This window comes from Myripristis murdjan, chromosome 14 (genome assembly GCF_902150065.1).
Source record: "Myripristis murdjan chromosome 14, fMyrMur1.1, whole genome shotgun sequence".
In the NCBI taxonomy this organism is placed as follows: domain Eukaryota; kingdom Metazoa; phylum Chordata; class Actinopteri; order Holocentriformes; family Holocentridae; genus Myripristis; species Myripristis murdjan.
In genome coordinates this window covers 17046563-17065976 of record NC_043993.1, presented here as the reverse complement: position 1 = coordinate 17065976, position 19414 = coordinate 17046563, and the positions used below count along the sequence as shown (strand labels likewise).

At 38.6% G+C, this 19414-nt stretch overlaps 1 protein-coding gene across 1 annotated transcript in view; it reads right to left on the bottom strand.

Moving 5' to 3' along the window:
* Positions 1–3762, bottom strand: part of LOC115371796 (serine/threonine-protein phosphatase 2B catalytic subunit alpha isoform-like) — a 41187-nt gene extending 37425 nt beyond the window's left edge. Inside the window, exon 1 of the mRNA XM_030069341.1 lies at positions 3543–3762. Within this exon, the coding sequence (XP_029925201.1) occupies positions 3543–3597 (55 nt within the window). The 5' untranslated portion in view covers positions 3598–3762. The remainder of the gene's footprint in view (positions 1–3542) is intronic.
* Positions 3763–19414: the final 15652 nt, after the last annotated feature.

The following is a 19414-nucleotide window of genomic DNA, read 5'->3' as shown; positions in this document are numbered from 1 at the left end:
TTTTCATGCATGTCAATGAAAATTGTGTGTTTTAGCCATATGCAAGGCCTGTTATGTTCAAAGCTGACCAACAGCATACAGCCCACTTTTACCAGTGGTGTAGTCTAGTTTATTCTAGTGGGTATACGCGCGCACGTGCTCGCGCGCACACATGCATGAACGCGCACAAGCACGCACGCACACACACACACACAGAGGCTCCCTTTCTGAAACGTTAACATTAGCTCCATCTGTAGTGTCCCCCGAAACGTCACGCCTGATGGAAGACCCTATGGTCAAAAAGAGCCCGCTTCCTAACACAGAAAAGGCGACTTTATGAACGGGAAAGTGAACGTTATGTCTAAAAAACATACTGATACGTATCTCTGCGTGTTTTTAAGTGGTTATACGGAAATTCGGGACCTTTTCTAGTGGGTATACGGCGTATACCTGCATATCACGTAGACTACACCACTGACTTTTACTATGATAATATGGGTTTATTATATTCCAAGCTACATGGTTATTGCATGGCTCTTTTTGTTATAGCCTCATAAAACTTGCATTTGCGATCAAAGGATTGATAAAAAACAAGCACAAACTGATGTATGCTTCTTTCTGAAATAAGAGAACTGTATGATTTGTGACAATTCCAGGTGTCAAGAATCATAGTTATATTTTCTACTTATTTTCACTTGTCTTTATTAACATGATCATGTTCAATAAAGAGCACAAATGATTTTTAGTAAATATTTGCTCACCAAATAAAGGACACCAACATGAAATTTGAAGTGTCTCAGCTCTGACTGACTGACCTTAATATGCCTCCTGATGCCTGTAGCCATATACCACAGGGAAAAATCAATGCACAGACAGCCAGGTTTTGTCACTGATTTGATATATTTTGTTGGATTACAGCAAGCCAGAGAAATTTTTGAAACAATTGCCACAATCCAATTATACTGGGGCAAACTGACTTTGAGCGGATAGTAATAATCTTCAGTGGTTAGTCATATATATGGTTTGTTAGTCACATACACAACATAAAATAACTGTAAAAAATATTAATTTCTTTGCTTGACTACCTCAGGGACAAATAAAATGCACTGTCTTGCACATCATTTGATCTCAAGGACATTTCATGTGCAGGAGGAACTCAGTCATTCAGTACTTTTTTCAAGACAGAATTCAAGTATGGAAGAACCAGTTACAAGATATGTCATTGACAAGTGTTTTCCTTAGAATTTCCTAAGGTTTGAGCACAATGAATGTTCCTGTTAAGACATCTTCAACCTTCATACTATAAATGATTAGAGTTGTGGCATACAAATCTTGTCTAAAAGACATGGGTATGGCAAAACTATCCAGCTTCTACATTTAGTTTACTGTCCAAAAAATAAAACGTATTAGGCGGCCTGTTCATTCAAGTTTAAATTATTTAACAATCTGTGTCTTGGTCCTATCTTTACCATACTTTCCCTTTGCCACTAAAATCAGTGTTAGATGTTGTAGTTGAGTAAAAGATATGATATCACTGCAAATGATAGATCAGTCACTCAGTTCCTATTCAGCATAATATCATAAGATCTTTTCCATATCAGCTTTGTAGCAAATTAATGAATTTGGACTCCATCTGCCATGATAAAGTGCAGGCACAGCGGGCAATGGTATAGGCAACATTGCTTTATAGTGTTTTCAAAGATAACTTATCAAAGCTTTCTAACTTATTATACATACCATGCACCTCATAGCAATATATTTTGGTTCAACTAGAAGAAGAATTGCTTTGGGGACCTTTTATTTTGACATCCTACATCACAAATAACATAAAAGTTAAACAAACAGCAAACAAGTGCACTTCACAGTGTTTTAGGATGTGGCCTAAAGTTGAAAGCAGTCTAAATTAATAGAGAAAGGTGGCACTACAGACATGAGTGATACCTTAGGTCTCCATTCTTTAGGTGTTTATCAGAATAACTTAATACATTTTGGTAGCCAATACGCTGATGCATTTTGGCAGCTGTGCTGTTATGTGCTGTTACCTGGTGGTCATGCAAAGCACTTCCCAAATAAATGCACATGAAGATGTTGATTTTTGTGTGCACCTCGAGTTTCACAAATGCACATACAAGTCCATTAAGTAACTGGTTGAATGACAGTCATGGGACAAGACACTTGGAGAAAGCACATCTAGACCTTATTCTAGATCAGTGCGTACAGTGAGTGACTGTCAACATATTGGTAGATATCAACTCATGATGCGATGACGGATGAACCGCAGACAGTTCAGGGTAGACTGAAGGCTCCCTTAAAACACTGTGCACAGATAGACAAACAGATAATTAACCTTTGGCTACTAGAGTGGAGCATGAGTGGGGTTAAACAAACAAACATTTCGAGAGTATGACACAATCAGTACTACAGAATTTTAATATGTAGCATGTTATGTGCAGTTCACTGTGGGCTGGTTACTTCAGTCTAAAATCCAGTCCCCTTTTCTGTTATGTCACCCAGCTTCACCACTGCTTTGAAAATGAGCTGGGGAAAAAAATGTACAGTGTGGTACAAAAAGTACATTTTGTAAGGATATGGCTCCTCTTTTGAGTGTCACTGACACTCAAAAGAGGAGCAGTACCTTAAATAAAACACACTCAGATATAATAGCTCAAACATGCATTTAACATCCTATGGAAGTGGTTATCAGTGAAAAGTACAGATTAGTTCTGGTTCCTTTAAATCTAAAAGTTGCTCATGCTCACAAATATTGATAGAGCTGTGCTTGCCCCTTGCAATAATATCTATGAATTTATCAAGCCATAGTGCTGACTATGAGCTGATGCATGATCATGATGAACGGAGTTAAATGAATTATGGCACCACTGTGAACAGTTTCCCATCCACCATGGATACAAGTTACATTCTCACTAATTCTCTGACAGCGTGTAGGCTACTCCTCACCCTCTGATACAGCTTCTGCAGTCCAGTAAAGATCTCCTCAAAATCAAACTTGCAGAAGTGGCTCACTCAAAAAAACAGTGGGCTGATAAAATATACCTCATTAAATGTCAATTTCATGCCCTCCTCCTCTCCCACTGGCCCTGTCAGAGCCTGTGAAATCCTGCTGCATCACTGCCCCAGCTTCAACCACAACCTCGGCAATTCAGCTTCTTTTCCCTATCTCCCCCTCTGCCCAGCCAAGGCAAAATACAGTCAAATCGTGACAGCACAACATTTTTGGAAAGAAAAGCAAACAAGCGACCAAAAACGAAAAAGAGTAGAAGAGAAAAAAAAGCATAAACAATTCCCGGTAAACACTGTTATGCTTTATTCTCATTCTCACGGAAGGCAGTGTTGCAAAGAAAAACACGAATGTTTATCAACATCAAAGCCCCAGCAGCCCACTACCATGATTATGAACACAACTTGACTGCCGCACATACAGTATCAATCCACGGATTGAGCATAAAAGACAAATTATGCCAAAACACAAGCAGCTAAATATTTCAGATGTTATGTAATATCTACAGCCATAACCAAGCCGGGAAAAATGTAGGCTAACTTACATTTTACCACCCGATCGGTGGCGTTTAAGACGATGTCAGCGTTAGACATCTTCATCGGCAGTTGCTGTCTTCGAGGCTGAAGCGATTTCTCTTCCTCGTTTAGGGATAAACTCTCAGTATTTGTTGTCGAGCCGCGGTGGATGCTGTGGCATCACTCAGATGATGCGCCCCCTCCGCTTCTCGGTGCCTGCGCCGGCTATGACTGCTGCTACCCAGTCAGGGATGGATGCTGGATGCTGTAAGGGGCTGCTGCTGTGCTGTGCTAAGCTGTTATGTGGGGGAGGATGTGCGGAGAGAGAGAGCGAGAGAGAGAGAGAGAGAGCGAGAGAGAGAGAGAGAGAGAGAGAGAGAGAGAGAGAGAGAGAGAGAGAGAGAGAGATGTGCACTATCCCGACATGGCGGTGAAGGGAACTCCCACGCAAATGTTTCACGGGACTGCCTGATGCTGCCATCAGATGGAGGCTGAGACGGGGTTGCCCCACACACGCACGGCGCGCCATGTTTTGCTATTCTTGAAATTTTGGTACGCCCGAAGATCGGAGCGGATAGGCTTTTGCTCCAGCATGTTGGACCCTGTGCCAAACGACAGTTCAGTTTAATTTTCACTTTAAAAAGCTAAATGGAGACACGAGAGTCGTTCTGATGACGAGCACACGCACGCGCGCACATACGCACACGCACACCGACAACAGCATCTTAGTATTTTAAGTATTTTGCCAGAATTTGGATCAGTGCAAGTTGTTTGGCCATTCAGTTGTGCTGAAATTTCATTTGCATGTGACAAACCATTGGATTTTACAGCATGTATGTGGACATGTGTATCCAGAATTTATCTAGGGGAAAATCTATTAATCATCATCATCATCATCTTCATCATCTTCATCATCATCATCTCAATCTAACCTGGAGAACCTAATCATACAACCTGCAGAGCTTAGGCTAAATGATTTATAGTTTTCTGCCACTGAGACAGGTTTTACTATAATAATAATAATAATAATAATAATGATAATAATAATAATAATAATAATAATAATTATTATTATTATTATTATTGTGTTTTTTTATTATTAAAACTGTGGAGTGAATTGTGGCTCAGTAGGCTATTCATAAATTTGTAGGATGGATGCAAGCTAAACTGAGAAACTAACATTTTTGACAATCCACAAACAAATATTTTGTGAAAGAAAAAAATAGAAAATCATTATTTAATCATTTGTCCTTAGTCATTTGTTATATTTTGGCGAACAGCCTCTGCTGAGAACGTCCTATCAACGTGACAAATTAAGAAAACACTGTCTGTTGTCTAAAAATGAGAACATATGGCCTTTTTAGCTGCTAGACACAGGGCTTAGTTTAGCAGAGGCAGACACTTAAAGATTTTGGGCTCAAGCCAAAGTCTGGAAATAGGCTTGGTTATTTGTCCGGTGTTTGTAGAAACGTGAGACTGAGAAATTTTCTTTACACTGAACATGCACCAAGATATGTTTTTAGATTGTTCTCAAACTGTGATGCTAAATTAATAAACTCAAGAAAAAAGCGTTGCATATAATACTACATAATTTTGCAAAATGGTACAGATCCAGTTAAAGTCAGGCAAAGTTTTTTTTTTTTTATTGATTTCTTGGTGTGAGAACTTAGCCTTCCCTGTGGTTGTGCCATCTTTCTGTCTCTAAGGAACAAATATTCACTGCTGGAGGTCCAGCACCCAGCAGTAATGTCATCACAGAGATCTCATCTGACAGGCTGTCAATGGTCCCTGCTGACCAATCAGAGCATCCATTACAACCTTGTTGTTTGTGTCATAATTTACAGCAGGAAGTACAGAGGACTGGGACTCTTATTCTGTTTTATTATACTGGCCATAGAAATGGAACTGAGTAGACGTGGCATTGTTCCACTGTTTCAAATGGGCCAACCACTATAATCTCGGTGGATAATGTAAATGTAAATAAAGTGGTAGATGACCAGCATGTGCTTGAAAAAACTTGTAAAGGGAGTGAGAAAACAATGCACAGGTGATAATAGAGAGCTTGATATTCATGTGTATTGATAAGTCATTGTTGTAGATATAGCTTGTCTAAGTGGTTTTGCTGTCTAACGGTGATAATGGGACGTCTCATTCATCTGTCTAAACAAACACAGCCATCTTAACTAATTTATCTGCTAAGGGATCCTTTATGGAGCTGGTGTTTTCAGATATTCCAGAATGGCTGTTAAAGAGACTAGTTATTATCTATCAATATTTATAGGCCTGTCAGTACATGATAAAGGTTGCAGATTGTCTGAGTCTTTTGTTTACAATCTTGCCAGTGAGCGTATTCACTGTTGCTGACTGAGATCTGTCCATACCACTAATGGGAGCAATTTATTTATTGTTCTACAAACACAGATAGCTTCTGTTCAGGGTTTAATGAATGGCATGACAAATCACCTGTCTGTTGATAATGATCTATATCTATATTTATATCTATATCTATATCTATATCTATCTATATATATCTATATCTATATCTATCTATCTGTCTATCTATCTATCTATCTATCTATCTATCTATCTATCTATATTTTATGTTTGTTTTTGTTTCTTTCAGTAATGCTCATAGCTGACAGTTTGTCTTTGTGACACATTATAAATTGGAAATCATTTAAAGGTGAAAACCTCAAGGAGGTTGATATAGGCAGACATTATAGATTAGTGATTATTATAGCTAAGTGGGGCCAGCCAGCTTTGATGAGCTGAATAACTTAATTCACAGCTTCATTTTGACAAAACAAGCATTATTAAAATGATTGGTAATGGAAGATATCTGCACAGGTGATATGAACAAAGATATAAACCTTTTCATTTTGACCACAAGTTGTTGCTGTGGCTCGGCCTGCTGGTGTCGTAAGACGAGTAATTTCTCAGATCCTGTCACTGGAGCAGAAAGACACGAGTCCCTCCCACGCTAGTTCAGTCAGGTAACCATAAGGTTAAACATAATTAGCTGCATTACTGTCTAATTAGCTGCGTGATCAACAAACCTCTTAAATAACGTGGCAAAGGTACCAACCTACCACATTCAACTATTCCCAAAGCCGTGTTTTTAATTCCTTCATCCAGTTTCTTAGCCCTGTGACAACAGTGTATTTTCTGTTAGGTGAACTGACTTAACCTGAATCAAAGGCCTGTGCCAATCCTCCTCAACTTTATTTCTATGATACTGGCAAGAAGAAGGAAGGTTTTTCAAATGGTAATACTCTGAGTGCTAAGTGTTGTGAGGGAGGTTTAGGCAGGTGCAGCGAATCTTCATAAAAGTCTAATTAATTCCTCCTCCTCCCCCAATTTCCACTTCTGTTTCTCCTGCCTCATCTTTCTCCTCCTCTTCTAAACAGACACTGGAACCAAATTCAGTATTATCTGGTGATTTGGAATAACACCAGGTTGTTTAATATTAATGCAGAATGTTAACTTCCAAGTTTTGGTGCTTTCCACGGAGTCAAAGTTCCTCTCACATTTGGATGCTGAATCTTGCAGGGTGAGCTGCAGATCAATGAGGGCAAGCTGTTGGAGGACTCATCACTATAGTGATGACTGACCTCAGCTCAGGAAAAATATGAATTTTTATTTCATAAATAAGGTGTAAAATTGATCCAGTTTATTCTCTTGACAGCACACACACAACATATCATGTTGCAGATCCTAGCCATGCATGTAATGTGCCTCTTACATTGCAGTGGTAATTTCTTCTCTTGACTTGCTTGTAAAATCTGTAAGGCTTGTAAACAAAATATTTTTGGTGGTGTGTGTTTGCCCACAGTTGTGGCTTCAAAGACACCTTTAACCCTATAAGGCCATTTGTATCATATATGATACAGGTTATCAAATAACACATTCCGTTTTCAGTTTAATCAATACTTGACCAAAATACTGTTGTATACCTTTGGAGACTTCCCCTGTCCACCCTGGACATACCATTGGCACTTCAAGTACTGTCATATATGATACAATATATGATTTTTTTTTTACATTTTGTTATAGGACTAAATAAAGGGTTCAGTTTCAAAAAATTGGAATTTTCTGCCAATTCTTTCATAGTTCAGGCTTTATAGGGTTAAGGGATTAATTTGATGCTTTTAATTTATGGATTTCAAAATTTCCTAGTGACTGTCCTCAGTTAATTAATCATGGACAAATATCACAGAGCAGTCATCAGAACAGCACTGACTCTCTGGATGGGTCACCAGGCCATCCAGCCAGGGCTTATGATGCTTTTAAATACATTAGGATAAAAAAGTACTCCACAGTCTGTGTTAATTAGTTAATCTTTGCACCATTGACTTATGAAGGCCAAATAAAAGTGAAAGGATTAAATTTGCATTTGAACTGGAAATCATGATTTAGATTGCCACATTTCTATGTATTTCTATTTATTTATTTATTTATTTATTTATTAGTAGTATTAGTATAAGTATTATTTAAATCTAACCTAATCTAAATGAATTCTATTACTAATGGTGTTGTTGGGTTACAGTTGTGTGAATGTTGTTGCAGTTCCTCAGGTTGCCTCTAGAGGCTGTAGATTACTTATTGCCTCTTTAACTTGCAGTTTAATGCTCATGGTGCAGCACTGTTGTTATTTCAGTCAGCTTTATGATATATGGACATTCTGTACATTTCATGTCACAGGCTTCATGGCTTTACAGTCAGGCCTAAACACAAGTACAACAGATGTCAGATGGAGAGCAATCAAACAAGCATTATTGCCATTGTGTATTTCAGAAATGTAGTTTCTTTTTTCTTTTGTCAGCAGGTAATAACAGAGCCGTGTATGAGAAACTGGTGTTTGTTGAGTTCAACTAGGAATACAAATGTTAATGACAAAGAAAGGGGCAAGAAGTGGAAGAAGAAGAAGAAGAAGAAGAAGAAGAAGAAGAAGAAGAAGAAGAAGAAGAAGAAGAAGAAGAAGAAGAAGAAGCAAAATTTGAAGGATACTGTTGACTTTGACTCAAGCAGACCATTCAAGGGATAATAGTTTATCTTTAATGTGCTTCTCATCCATTACACTTTCTTGACATAACTTGTTTTATTGTATGATGGCCTGTGACAGTTTTGGTAACCCCACATTTTCTTTTTTTTTTTTCAGTTTTTTAAAACTTTGCAGTAAAACTACAGTAATTGCCTCATATTTAAGAAAATATTGCACTCCTTCTGCCTTCACTGAGTGATGTCCCTGTATGATTTACCACTGGGCCACTGGTGGTGCTCTCACACCAGCATTGACTTCTTCACTCCCCCGAGAATTCAGATGCATTCAAACACTAGGAGGCAGTGGCAGCCACCATCTTAATTATCTATGGGCTTGTCCAGTCTGTTTCCTCTCCTCCTTTACTACCACACATCTCCTAGGAAAGACCAACACAGGGGAGGTGAGGAGAGGAATGGAGGAAAGTGACAGAGAGAAGAATGAGAAGCAAACAGAACTGGGAAGGCTATTTATTTCTATCATATTAAAACTTAATGTTGATTATAAGTGAAGTTACCTTGTCACAAACTTTCAGTCCTGTAACCAATCACTCAGCTGAATCGTGCCAGAGGAAGAAAAGCACATTGTGATCAATTGTCAGTAAACCTGAATCAGCATCTTATAAGAAGAATTTCAAAAGCACATGCTACTGTATGCTGGCTTTTAAGGTGTTGAGACTTTTGCTCAAGGATTAAGCCTACACACTAATGTCAAATAAAAATACGCCTTGACATTTAGTAACACAAAATGTTTATCCTGTTGCAGCTATTACCCTATAATATTCTTCCAAGCAAAAAACATATTGAATAAATGAAAATTTGATGCTTTTGTTCTTGTTATTATTGCGGATGTCACTTGAAAGTAGCTGGATGGAGTGGTTTCCATGTGGTCTGGCACATGGCACGTGAAGATACTTCCTCAAAGTTAACTTGCATGTTTCTCCCCACAAAGAAAGGCGATAATAAAGCAGTGTATTTTGTTTTCCACAGTTTTGGGATGGTCAGCAAACATCACATGCTGGATCAGGAGGGAAACAGCATGGCAGTGAAAAAAAAAAGGAGGCACTTCCAGAGTCATGGCATGCGCCCAGTAGGTTTATCACTATTTATCTGCAAACTGCCATGACAACAGGTCTGATGCAGCATAGCCGTGAAATGCTAGTTGGCTCCACTTACCAATAGCATTGATCACACTGTTGTTCTTGTTAGCAGCTTCAATTCACTTGAAAGAAGCTGCAAATGGAAATGCAAAATGCAAATTGGAAGGTTTAAGTCACACTGCTTTCCATTTCGTATATTTCTTTGGCTAGCACTACTCAAAGTTTTAGTGAGGTTTTACTGACCTACCCCTAAGACATGTGGTGTGAGTATTTTGGCTCATGTCATTTGTCTTGTTGCATTTCTGACACATTCAGTCAAGAAAGGCTTGCTTACTATATACCAAATGACAGAGTAATCTATTTTATTTCATGCAGAATGCAACAAAAATCAATTTATCTTAAACATTAAACATTATTTATGCTGTTTTGCTTCCTTATGCTGCAACATGATTACTGCAGTTTTTGTAGTAATGCTTCTATTTATTTGTTTGTAGAGGAGCCATGCAAAATTTCATTGTACCACAGTATAAGGACAATAAAGATCATTCAATTCAATTCAATTCAATTCAATTCAATTCAATTCAATTCTATTCTATAGTTTTTTTATTCACCAGAGGGATGTAGGCAGGCATTGCAAATAGAAGATAACTAATCATCACAAGAAACTAAATACTTGAAGGTGACTTGCACTATCCAAAGTATGAAAGAAGACCTTTCAGTGACTCAAAGTTGGTGTTGGTTTATACTCGGTGGCTTACAGCTCATAACTCCCGAAAACAAAATCTCAGCATTCATCACTGATAAAGTCCATTACAAATTTGCAGAATAAAAACCTAAGCTGTATGGCTGCCTGTAATGTTCTGAATAAACGGAACGTGTTGTGCTCAGTCCCTGATTCGATGACTAAACTGGAAACCCAATCCTGAGGACCAAGAGTGAGAGCTGCTGTTTGTCAGGTCTCATTTCTGAAGGCTGCAGACTGATAACATTAGGGCTGGCAAGGGATTTTTCTTCAGTGAAGGGGTTTTCTTAAGAAAAATTTGACAAGGCCACATGAGGTGCAGTGCAAAAATCTGCTTTATTTATCATTTTTATTATTTTTTGTTGCCAGTATTTACTGATTGTTGTTCGCTGTAGTGGATTATTTTGGGGCTCATACTCAAGATGTATATCAGTACAAATGAGTAAGAGTGAGCTCTTGATGCCATTGACAGCTAACAACATTAGCATTTAGCATTAGCCTTTGACTGAAGCATGAAGTATTCAGAAGTTCAATATCACTCATGTTCACATATCTGTGGTTATATTAAAATCTGAGTCATTAGTAATTTTGGCCGTGGCAGGTTGAGGTTAAACTGTAATCTTTTAGTGTGACACAGGTTTAGTTATAACCAAAGCATCTTTGACAAGTTGGGCACTTTTCACTCAGCTGTGGAAAAGTATGTTAGGTTGTAGCCAATAAAAAAAAAAAAAAAAAAAAAAACACTGATAGCAATTGGCTCGGAGAAGAGCATAAACAAATCAAAACATAAAACTGAAAAATGATAATTCAGGTATTGAAAGTTGGGTCTTTTTTGTATTTTTTTTTTTTTTTTATGTGTGTGTTTGTTTATATTTCTAGCTCTCAGTAATACTGCTATGACTTTGTCAGAACCTGAGAAACACACAGTTGGAGAAAACCCCGTGGCATTCTGGGCATGTTATATGTTATAGGTTTTGCTCACGTGCATCTGCCTCGCAACTGTTGATCTGTAAACATCAAAGAGACAGTTCATACCTGAAGAACTCACAACACACATCAGTGTGAAACGTGCCACTAGATGGGGCCCTACCCCTGATTTTAACTGCAACAGCAGCAGCAACTGGTTTGCTGCTACTGAGACAAAGTTTGCTCCCACAGTTTTAGAAACATGATTATTTGGGAGAGCAATGACTCTGCCATTTTAATGGTTCGTTTAAAAAAACTGATAATTACTTTAATTGGTCATGCATTTTTCGTCATGTGAATCAAGATGACAACCAACTTCTGCCTTGACAGAGAAGGCTGAGTGTGTGATTAACAGTTATAGATTCATAGAAATGGACAGATCAGAGATTCAGTGCAGCTTGGAGCTGGGAGCCTCACACAAGGTGTTACTGACTTAAAGCCTATTCAGTGGGATGAAAAAAAAAAAAAAAAAAAAAAAACACCACAAAATCCATAACACTTTAGACTCTTTCAATTGATAGCAGAGTGTCCAATACCTTTCCGAGGCACATGTGGTACGTCCTTGAGGTTGCCAATATTGTTGGCGCAGATAAACTAGCGAGGTGTGGTGTGCAAATTTGACTGGGATTCCTGGCTGTTCTTTTGTTCTCAATTCACTACTGTGATCAGACTCAATAATATTTGACTGTAATTGTTCGGTGTTACACAAAAAAGGCCACCTAATTCAAAAGCCCATTTCAGTTCAATTTTTTTTTGCAACACTATGAAAAAGCATACTTTTGACACTTGAAACTGAAGTGCTGACTGTCACATTCACAGATATTTTGAAGGAATGCCGTGTCAGATGGAGCTTCATTTGTAAAAAGTGACAGAAATCCTCAAGGAGGCAATATGCACCTAGAAGGACCACGCTTGCATTATCTTTTTAACCCAAATACACTCAAAAATCTCTCCAAGTCTAGCACATACAGTATTATGAAATCTTGTTGCAATGACCTGTTGGCAGCTGTGTTCATCGACCCCTCCTTTACGTGCTATTTTTACTGGCACGCTCTCCTGGCATTACAGAGGGAGAAAGTGGCACACAGAGGAGGTCCTATTCCAACATTATAGTGTGTAGCTTAACCAGCTGTGTGTACCAACATAATTAAGTCACAGTGATTTACTCACAGTAACTTTAACTGCATTAAATCACAGGAAAAATTGTGTTTCATAATGCCAACAATTCACAAGTGTATTGACACCTGAATGCATTAATCTTTCTATTTAAAGGTTCTTTGGGCAGCTTATTGCCCAAATAACCTCTCCAAGTCTTCTCATTATGTTATCACACTGTGTGCAAAACCCAAGAACCCATCTTGAAATGAATTTGGACTCATGTCTGGTTTAGCAGGTATGGATTTCGCTGAGGTGAGAGGTACTTTTAAAAAACCACTTCAACCTTATATCTACAAATCTGTAACCTAAAAGCAGATTTGCACAAATACGAGAATTTCCTGGCCAACTGTGGCTACACTGGCCTCACCCCAAGTAGTCCTTATGCCACAACCATATAAACATGAATAGCGTAGTATTGATTGTATTGGTGTACTAAAGAAACATTCCACAAAATGGCTTTCAATTTTGTTTGGGATGGATTAATTTTGTTCATGGACAGGATAGGTCATTAGTTTGTGATATGAACTGCTGTGAAGGCCTGTGTGAGTTTCACTGATGGTTACCCACCAAGCGAGTGAGGTGTATGCAAGCTGAATCCAGGCTTAAACAGTGTGTCTTTCGACTGAAAGAAAGAGGAGTTTCACAGTAACACTGGAGGCATTGGCAAGGCAGGTAGCCCAATAATTGTCTTTGTATGAATATTTGATTCAGCCTCCACATCATTCTCAGCCCCCACAGTTAAGTGAGGAACAGAATAATTTGCTCAGGTTACACGCACACATACATCGAGCCTACTCATTCATTGTCTCAGTTGTGAATCATGACTCACATGAGATTTTTTTAAGCTTGCCAGAAGTTATTGTCTGGCTATTGACACTGGATTGTAGGATTTTCATTAGGTCCTTGTTGAACTGAGCATTTTGGAAATATGGTGTGGTACTCCCAGTTTCAGTCTCTCTGCACCTACCCCACTGATTTGAAAAACGCAATGCACTGAGCATGGAGAGTAGCAATGGAGAACTCTGCCAATAATTGATCAATTGCATGAATTTGTCAGTTTTCTTATTTTGTTAATGCATTTTACCACTAACAGTACGGTTAAACACTGAAAGCAGTAATGCGTGTGGTATGTGGTATGTAATGGTGGCTGTGGCCAGTGCCAGTTGGCGTCCTAGCTTTAGAGCGCTCAGCAAGAAGACAGCAAGGGTTCAGGATTAAAACATGTAGGTGTACACATAATTCAACTCTATACATGGGGAGCATGTTTCTGTGCTGCCAAGCTGTCAAATATTAATTCAGGTGTACACGTGGGTGTGTGTTTGTTGCACTAAAGGGAAAAGGTTAGTCCTGCACTGGCACATTTAGCTAAACCTATACAAGTCATACGACAAAGAATGATGGAACATGGTAAGATTGTATTTGACATGTATGAATACTTTTGAAATGGAAGCCATGTCCAGGGCATTTGATAGGAAATGGGTTAAAAATTTTACTCAATTCTTGAATTTGGGTCAAAGGCTAGAGCAGGGATTAGATTAGGGGATGGGTTACAATGAGGTACATATTGATGAGGATTAAGGTAAGGGGATAGGGAATCAATGTTGTCAATGGGGTGTCCTCTTAAGTGTAGTAATACAAAGCTCTATTTTTGCACTGCTGGACAAAGAGAAAACAAAGAAACTGATGCTGCGCAGGAACAAGATACTAAAATCACAGAAATATGGGGGAGTGCTAAGAAAATGAGCTGTCCTGTTCATGTCGAGAGTTTACAGGCCCTGCTACATTCCTCAGTATCTGGGAAACCGGATGTTCATCTCTGGCCCCGCTCCCTTTCATCCCTCACACCTCTCTCTGGGCTGTCTTTGGGGGCTTTCCTACAGTGCAGGTCATGTGTGCAGCTGGAGATGGAGGCCATGCAACGCTAATCCTCCTCCCTAGCTCAGGAAAGTACCCTGCTTTGCTTTGCAGAGTGAAAACAACAAAGAGCTGAGTGTGGCTGCAGCCTCCGGGGTTCAGTGCACCCAGCAGAACATGTCCATAGTCACAGCTTGCTGCTCCCTCCTACCCATCTACCCATGCATGACTCTCCCTCTCCCTCGTACTCTTTCTCTCTTTTGCCCTCTCCTCAGTGCGAGAAAGACATGTACCATAGGGGGCTACAATGTAATATGCCCCCTGCCCCCCCACAGTGCACTGTGGTTGTGGCTGAGGCCAGAGATGGAGGACTTCAGAAGGTCAAAAAGAGGAATGTATATAACAGCAAAACAATGAAGTCAACGTAGGTATGGTTTGTCATTATAGTTCTGACAGTGTAACAACACACAGACTAAATGAACGGAAATACACATACACACACACACACACACACACACACGTATATATGTATATGTATATGTATACATAATGGGAAGCATGGAACCCTGGTTGAAAATTAAATCTTACCAAAAACAGAACTCATCAAGCATTATGTTCTGTTTCACTTTTATGGTGTCATGTCAGTCATTTGATGGCGCCATAGTTCAAACTGGTTTAGGGATCTGGCACCAGTGACTGTCACTGAATGAATGCATTGAATGTATCCCTAGATGATGGAGATGATTTTTGACAAGAGACCCAAGTTTTAGCTTTACATTTCACAAACTCTGGTCTATAAAACATTCATATCACCTGAACAAGAGCTTTGTTCCAAGCATGAGGCAAATACAATTTAAAATATGCTTTTCATGTGGCACTTCATTTGTGACATAGCAGAGCAAAAGGAGTATAATTGTATTAAATCCACAGAAGGGAGTTTTTCATTTTGTGTGGAGGGAAGTGTATTGTTAGTCCTACCCTCCTCACCCTCGGTTGGTCAAGTTTCTGTCCCAAAACGTGTCAGTCAACTTGATGAGCTGTCTACCTTGGGAATAAGCCTGCAGACATTTGGTGTAAAAAGCAAAAAATAAATAAATAAATAAATAAATAAAAATACAAAAAATACAAAAAATATGAAAAATATGAAAAATATGAAAAATACAAAAAATACAAAAAACAAACAAACAAACAAAAAAATAGAAAGAAAGAATGTCAGTGAAAACAACATTTTAAGACTGTGTCTCATACACATTTAGCTCCATAATTTTTCATTTCTTGCTGCGTTTACCTCTAAATTGAGGCTCCAAGCCTCAGCTCAACTCACCACTGGCCATACCCATGTAACACTTCAACACTCTATCACTGAAAATCCAATTTCTGACAAAGGGGGAAATTTAGGCATATACACACAAGGTGACAAAAAGACACACACTTACCATGTATATGTCTCAGTTATTTACAATTATGTCTAATGTGAAAAGATTGCATATTTACAGCTCTGAGTGAAATTTGAAAACTACTGGTGTCATAGGTTGATTCAAGTTGCGGGGTCCCATGATGGTACACATTGCAGGAGCTATAACATCTAGTGTGGTTAACAGAAGAGGTTTCTTGTCAGCTACAAAGGAGAAGAGTGACACAAACCTCTCATACCGTGAATCAAGTATGGCCACAATCGACAAGGAGCTGGAGTCCTTAAAACAGCTGTTCAAGAGGGCATGCGAGCAAAAGAGGAGCACTTTGGCAGAGTTGTGTGTCATCCTCAGGCAGAGGCTTGTCAACCCTCCCATTGCAAAATGGCACAGGAGGCAGGAGGGAGAGAGGGGGCATGAGAGGAGTGCCGCTTTCATCGCAAACTCTTTGGGTTCACCTTGGGCAGAAGAGACTTACCGTAAGCCCCACTGACACCAATAGTGACGCAGCAAGGGTTCCTGAGGAAAATGTGGAAGAGAGGGAGGGTGGGCCAGCAGATGAGCCCTCGTGCCACATCAATTTGAAGGTAAATGCCAGGCTAATTAGGTAGCTTGAACCTGTTTTTCTTCTTTAGTTGCTCATTGGACCCTGACAGACAACGGTATTCTCAGGTCATGTGCTGGCTATAATATGAGTCAAATATCTCAATGTGCTTTTTGAGTTCATTTTCTCCCTTATAAAGATACTTGGATGTTCTTTTTCACACAACATTACTATTTCTACCTGCAGAAATACCATTCTACTGCAAGTTATTGCATTTTGTTTGATGTCTTGTGCAGTAGATTTGCTGGAGCTGATCAGATTGTTAGATTTCATTGAAATACTTCTCTTTAGAAAGTTAGACATACAGAGAGAATTAATGGACCATTTCAAAGACAAACAAAAAAGAATATCAGTTTTTTCTAAGCAGTTTTCCATCTGAACGAGGCTATCCACCATTTAAGTTTTTGTCCCTATTATGTGAATAAGCACTGACACACTATATGAGAAGGATGAGAAGTTTTCTTTTTTTAAATTATTATTTACATATATACATTTGGTGCTCTACATGATACACTATACATAGGCCCACTTAGTGTTGGATGACTGACAACTAACACGTCATCATCACATTGCACATGTGCAATGATACACAAACACATCTGACTCGATATGTAGGCTTTGCATTCTTAGCGTTTGTTTTGACTCAGATGAGAAACCAGATGGGAGGGGCTAACTGCTCAGATGGTGTCACATAAGTTGTCAATCACACAAAGTATGCTGAAGTGACTTAATTATTTCCTGTAATATTTTTAGTTTTGTGGATCTCATTAATACTTTACTGATTGTATACCATAAAGTAACTTGTACCAATGTAATGTCTGTAAATGTTTATTTTATGTGTAATGTGTACTAACCAATGACTGCAAAAATACATATTGACAATATAAATGAATTAATAAAAGAACTAAGGAGCTAAAAAAAATACACAGTTTCTAGCTTTGTACTCTATGTAACTGAATAGTTTAAATAAAATAAGAATTTGCGATGGCAGAACTCCTTATCTCAATGAAATGGAGTATTTTGTCTATATTAAAATGTATTCAGTGAATGAGTGGGGACACCAGGTTGATTGAAAATGATCAAAACGCAGAGAGAGAAAGAGACAGAGAGACAGAGAGAGAGAGACAGAGACAGACAGACAGACAGACAGAGAGAGAGAGAGAGAGAGAGAGAGAGAGAGAGAGAGAGAGAGAGAGAGAGGTGTGTGTGTGTGTGTGTGTGTGTGTAGGGGGGGTAACATTTCTGGAATAGCCTGTGAAAGCACGCTTTTCCAGGCAAAAGCCCATTGATGGTCCTTTGTTTCACCAGAAGCCACAAGCTGCAAAGGAAGTGTGTCGGGATTGATGTGTGCCTACACTGAGATATGGTGAGCCAGAGATACGAGCTGCAAGAGCTACGGCAGACACTTTGGGGGCTATATCCAATTTATTCATGTTACTCCTGAGTGAGGAATCAATGTAACTATTGTGCATTCACCTTGAACAGAGCCCCAAAATAATATTCAATCTCCAATGCCACCTTAATTATTTGCTCAGTACAGTGCCTTTTGAACCACAACTTTTCTTCCAAGTTTTGATTTTGTTTTTAATAAACAACAGTCCTCCATGTAAACTACATGTTGTTTTATTTCTGTTTACATGTTTGTCAGAACATAATGGGACAGACAGTCCCAGAGGGGATATTTAAAGGTTTACTTTATTATTACTATAGACAGGCTAGAATGTACTGCATGGTAATGAAAGTTTAATGAGATTATATTAAATTATAGTTGGGATTCCTACCCATACAGTGGTATTTGCTACTGTGTGCAAGTGTAATACATCCACCAACTTTGGCTCATTAAGGCCATACCTGTCGTGAGATCCGGAGCTTCACTGTGACTGCTCCAAAATGAATGAAGTCGATAGAGACGGGAAAACAATGTGATTTTGAGCAGCAACATAAAGCTAAAAAAAATGTTTTGAAGGATACACAACAACCCACGTTTGTTTTGGTTTTACTTTCATGGCTCTTTTCAGCCCCCTGGCTTCCAAAATGGCACAACTGTTTTCTGTGCTGCCGCATGGTGACACAGTGGTAGAGCTACACCAGAAGCTCTACCGCACAAAGGGTTAGGGTTAGTGCGGTAGAGCATCCTTCAAAACTATTTTTCAGCTTTTCTTTTGCTGCTCAGAATTGTGCTGTTGTCCAGTCTCTGCAGCAGCACACTCCCGATGAGGATTTGGTTCTTGTGACAGGGAGGGATTTAATGGAGCCGACTTTGTGGAAGTATTACACTCATACAGAACAACAAATATGACTATATGGGTTACAATACCAAAGATCACTTTAAGTTTAATTTTCAAACACATATGAACTACCTGACTGTGTCATATACAATACAGTGATTAAAATTGGTCAACACAAAGTTTTAATTCTCTCTAATTTTCCTGATGCCCCACTTAACTTCCTGGTTATGATGCCATGACATATTTTCTGATGTCAGAACAACAGGGCGGTAACTTCATGGAGAGAGATACTGTATATATATATTTTTCTTTTTACATACGCCTATGTGAATGCAGCATGTGTGATAAAACAAATTGTTTACTAAAGTGAAACAAAACAAAAGTATGCATCTAAATAATAAAATATATAAATTTTATTAAATATATCTTGGAGACAGTGTGTTTTGAATTTAACACAATGTGAAGAGTAACGTAAGGCAGTTGGTGAAAGCTGTACATTTTGTATGTGATAAACATATTTAATGTTTTGCCTTATAGGACACAAATGGCACCAAATTGTAGGAATGGCCTAATTTACTTGTCAGGAAAGAAAAGAAAGAACATTGTTTATAATGTTGCTTTTGATTAATGTGTTACATTGTTTTCTTATCACAAACTACTTTTTTCATCATGCAAAGAGAAATGCCCTGTAACTAAATTTAAAGTGATACATAAGTTGTGTAGTCCTGTTGACATCATTTATGAATGTTATGCTACTTTACTTGAACTTTTAAAATATTGCAGAGAATATTTTAGCTCGA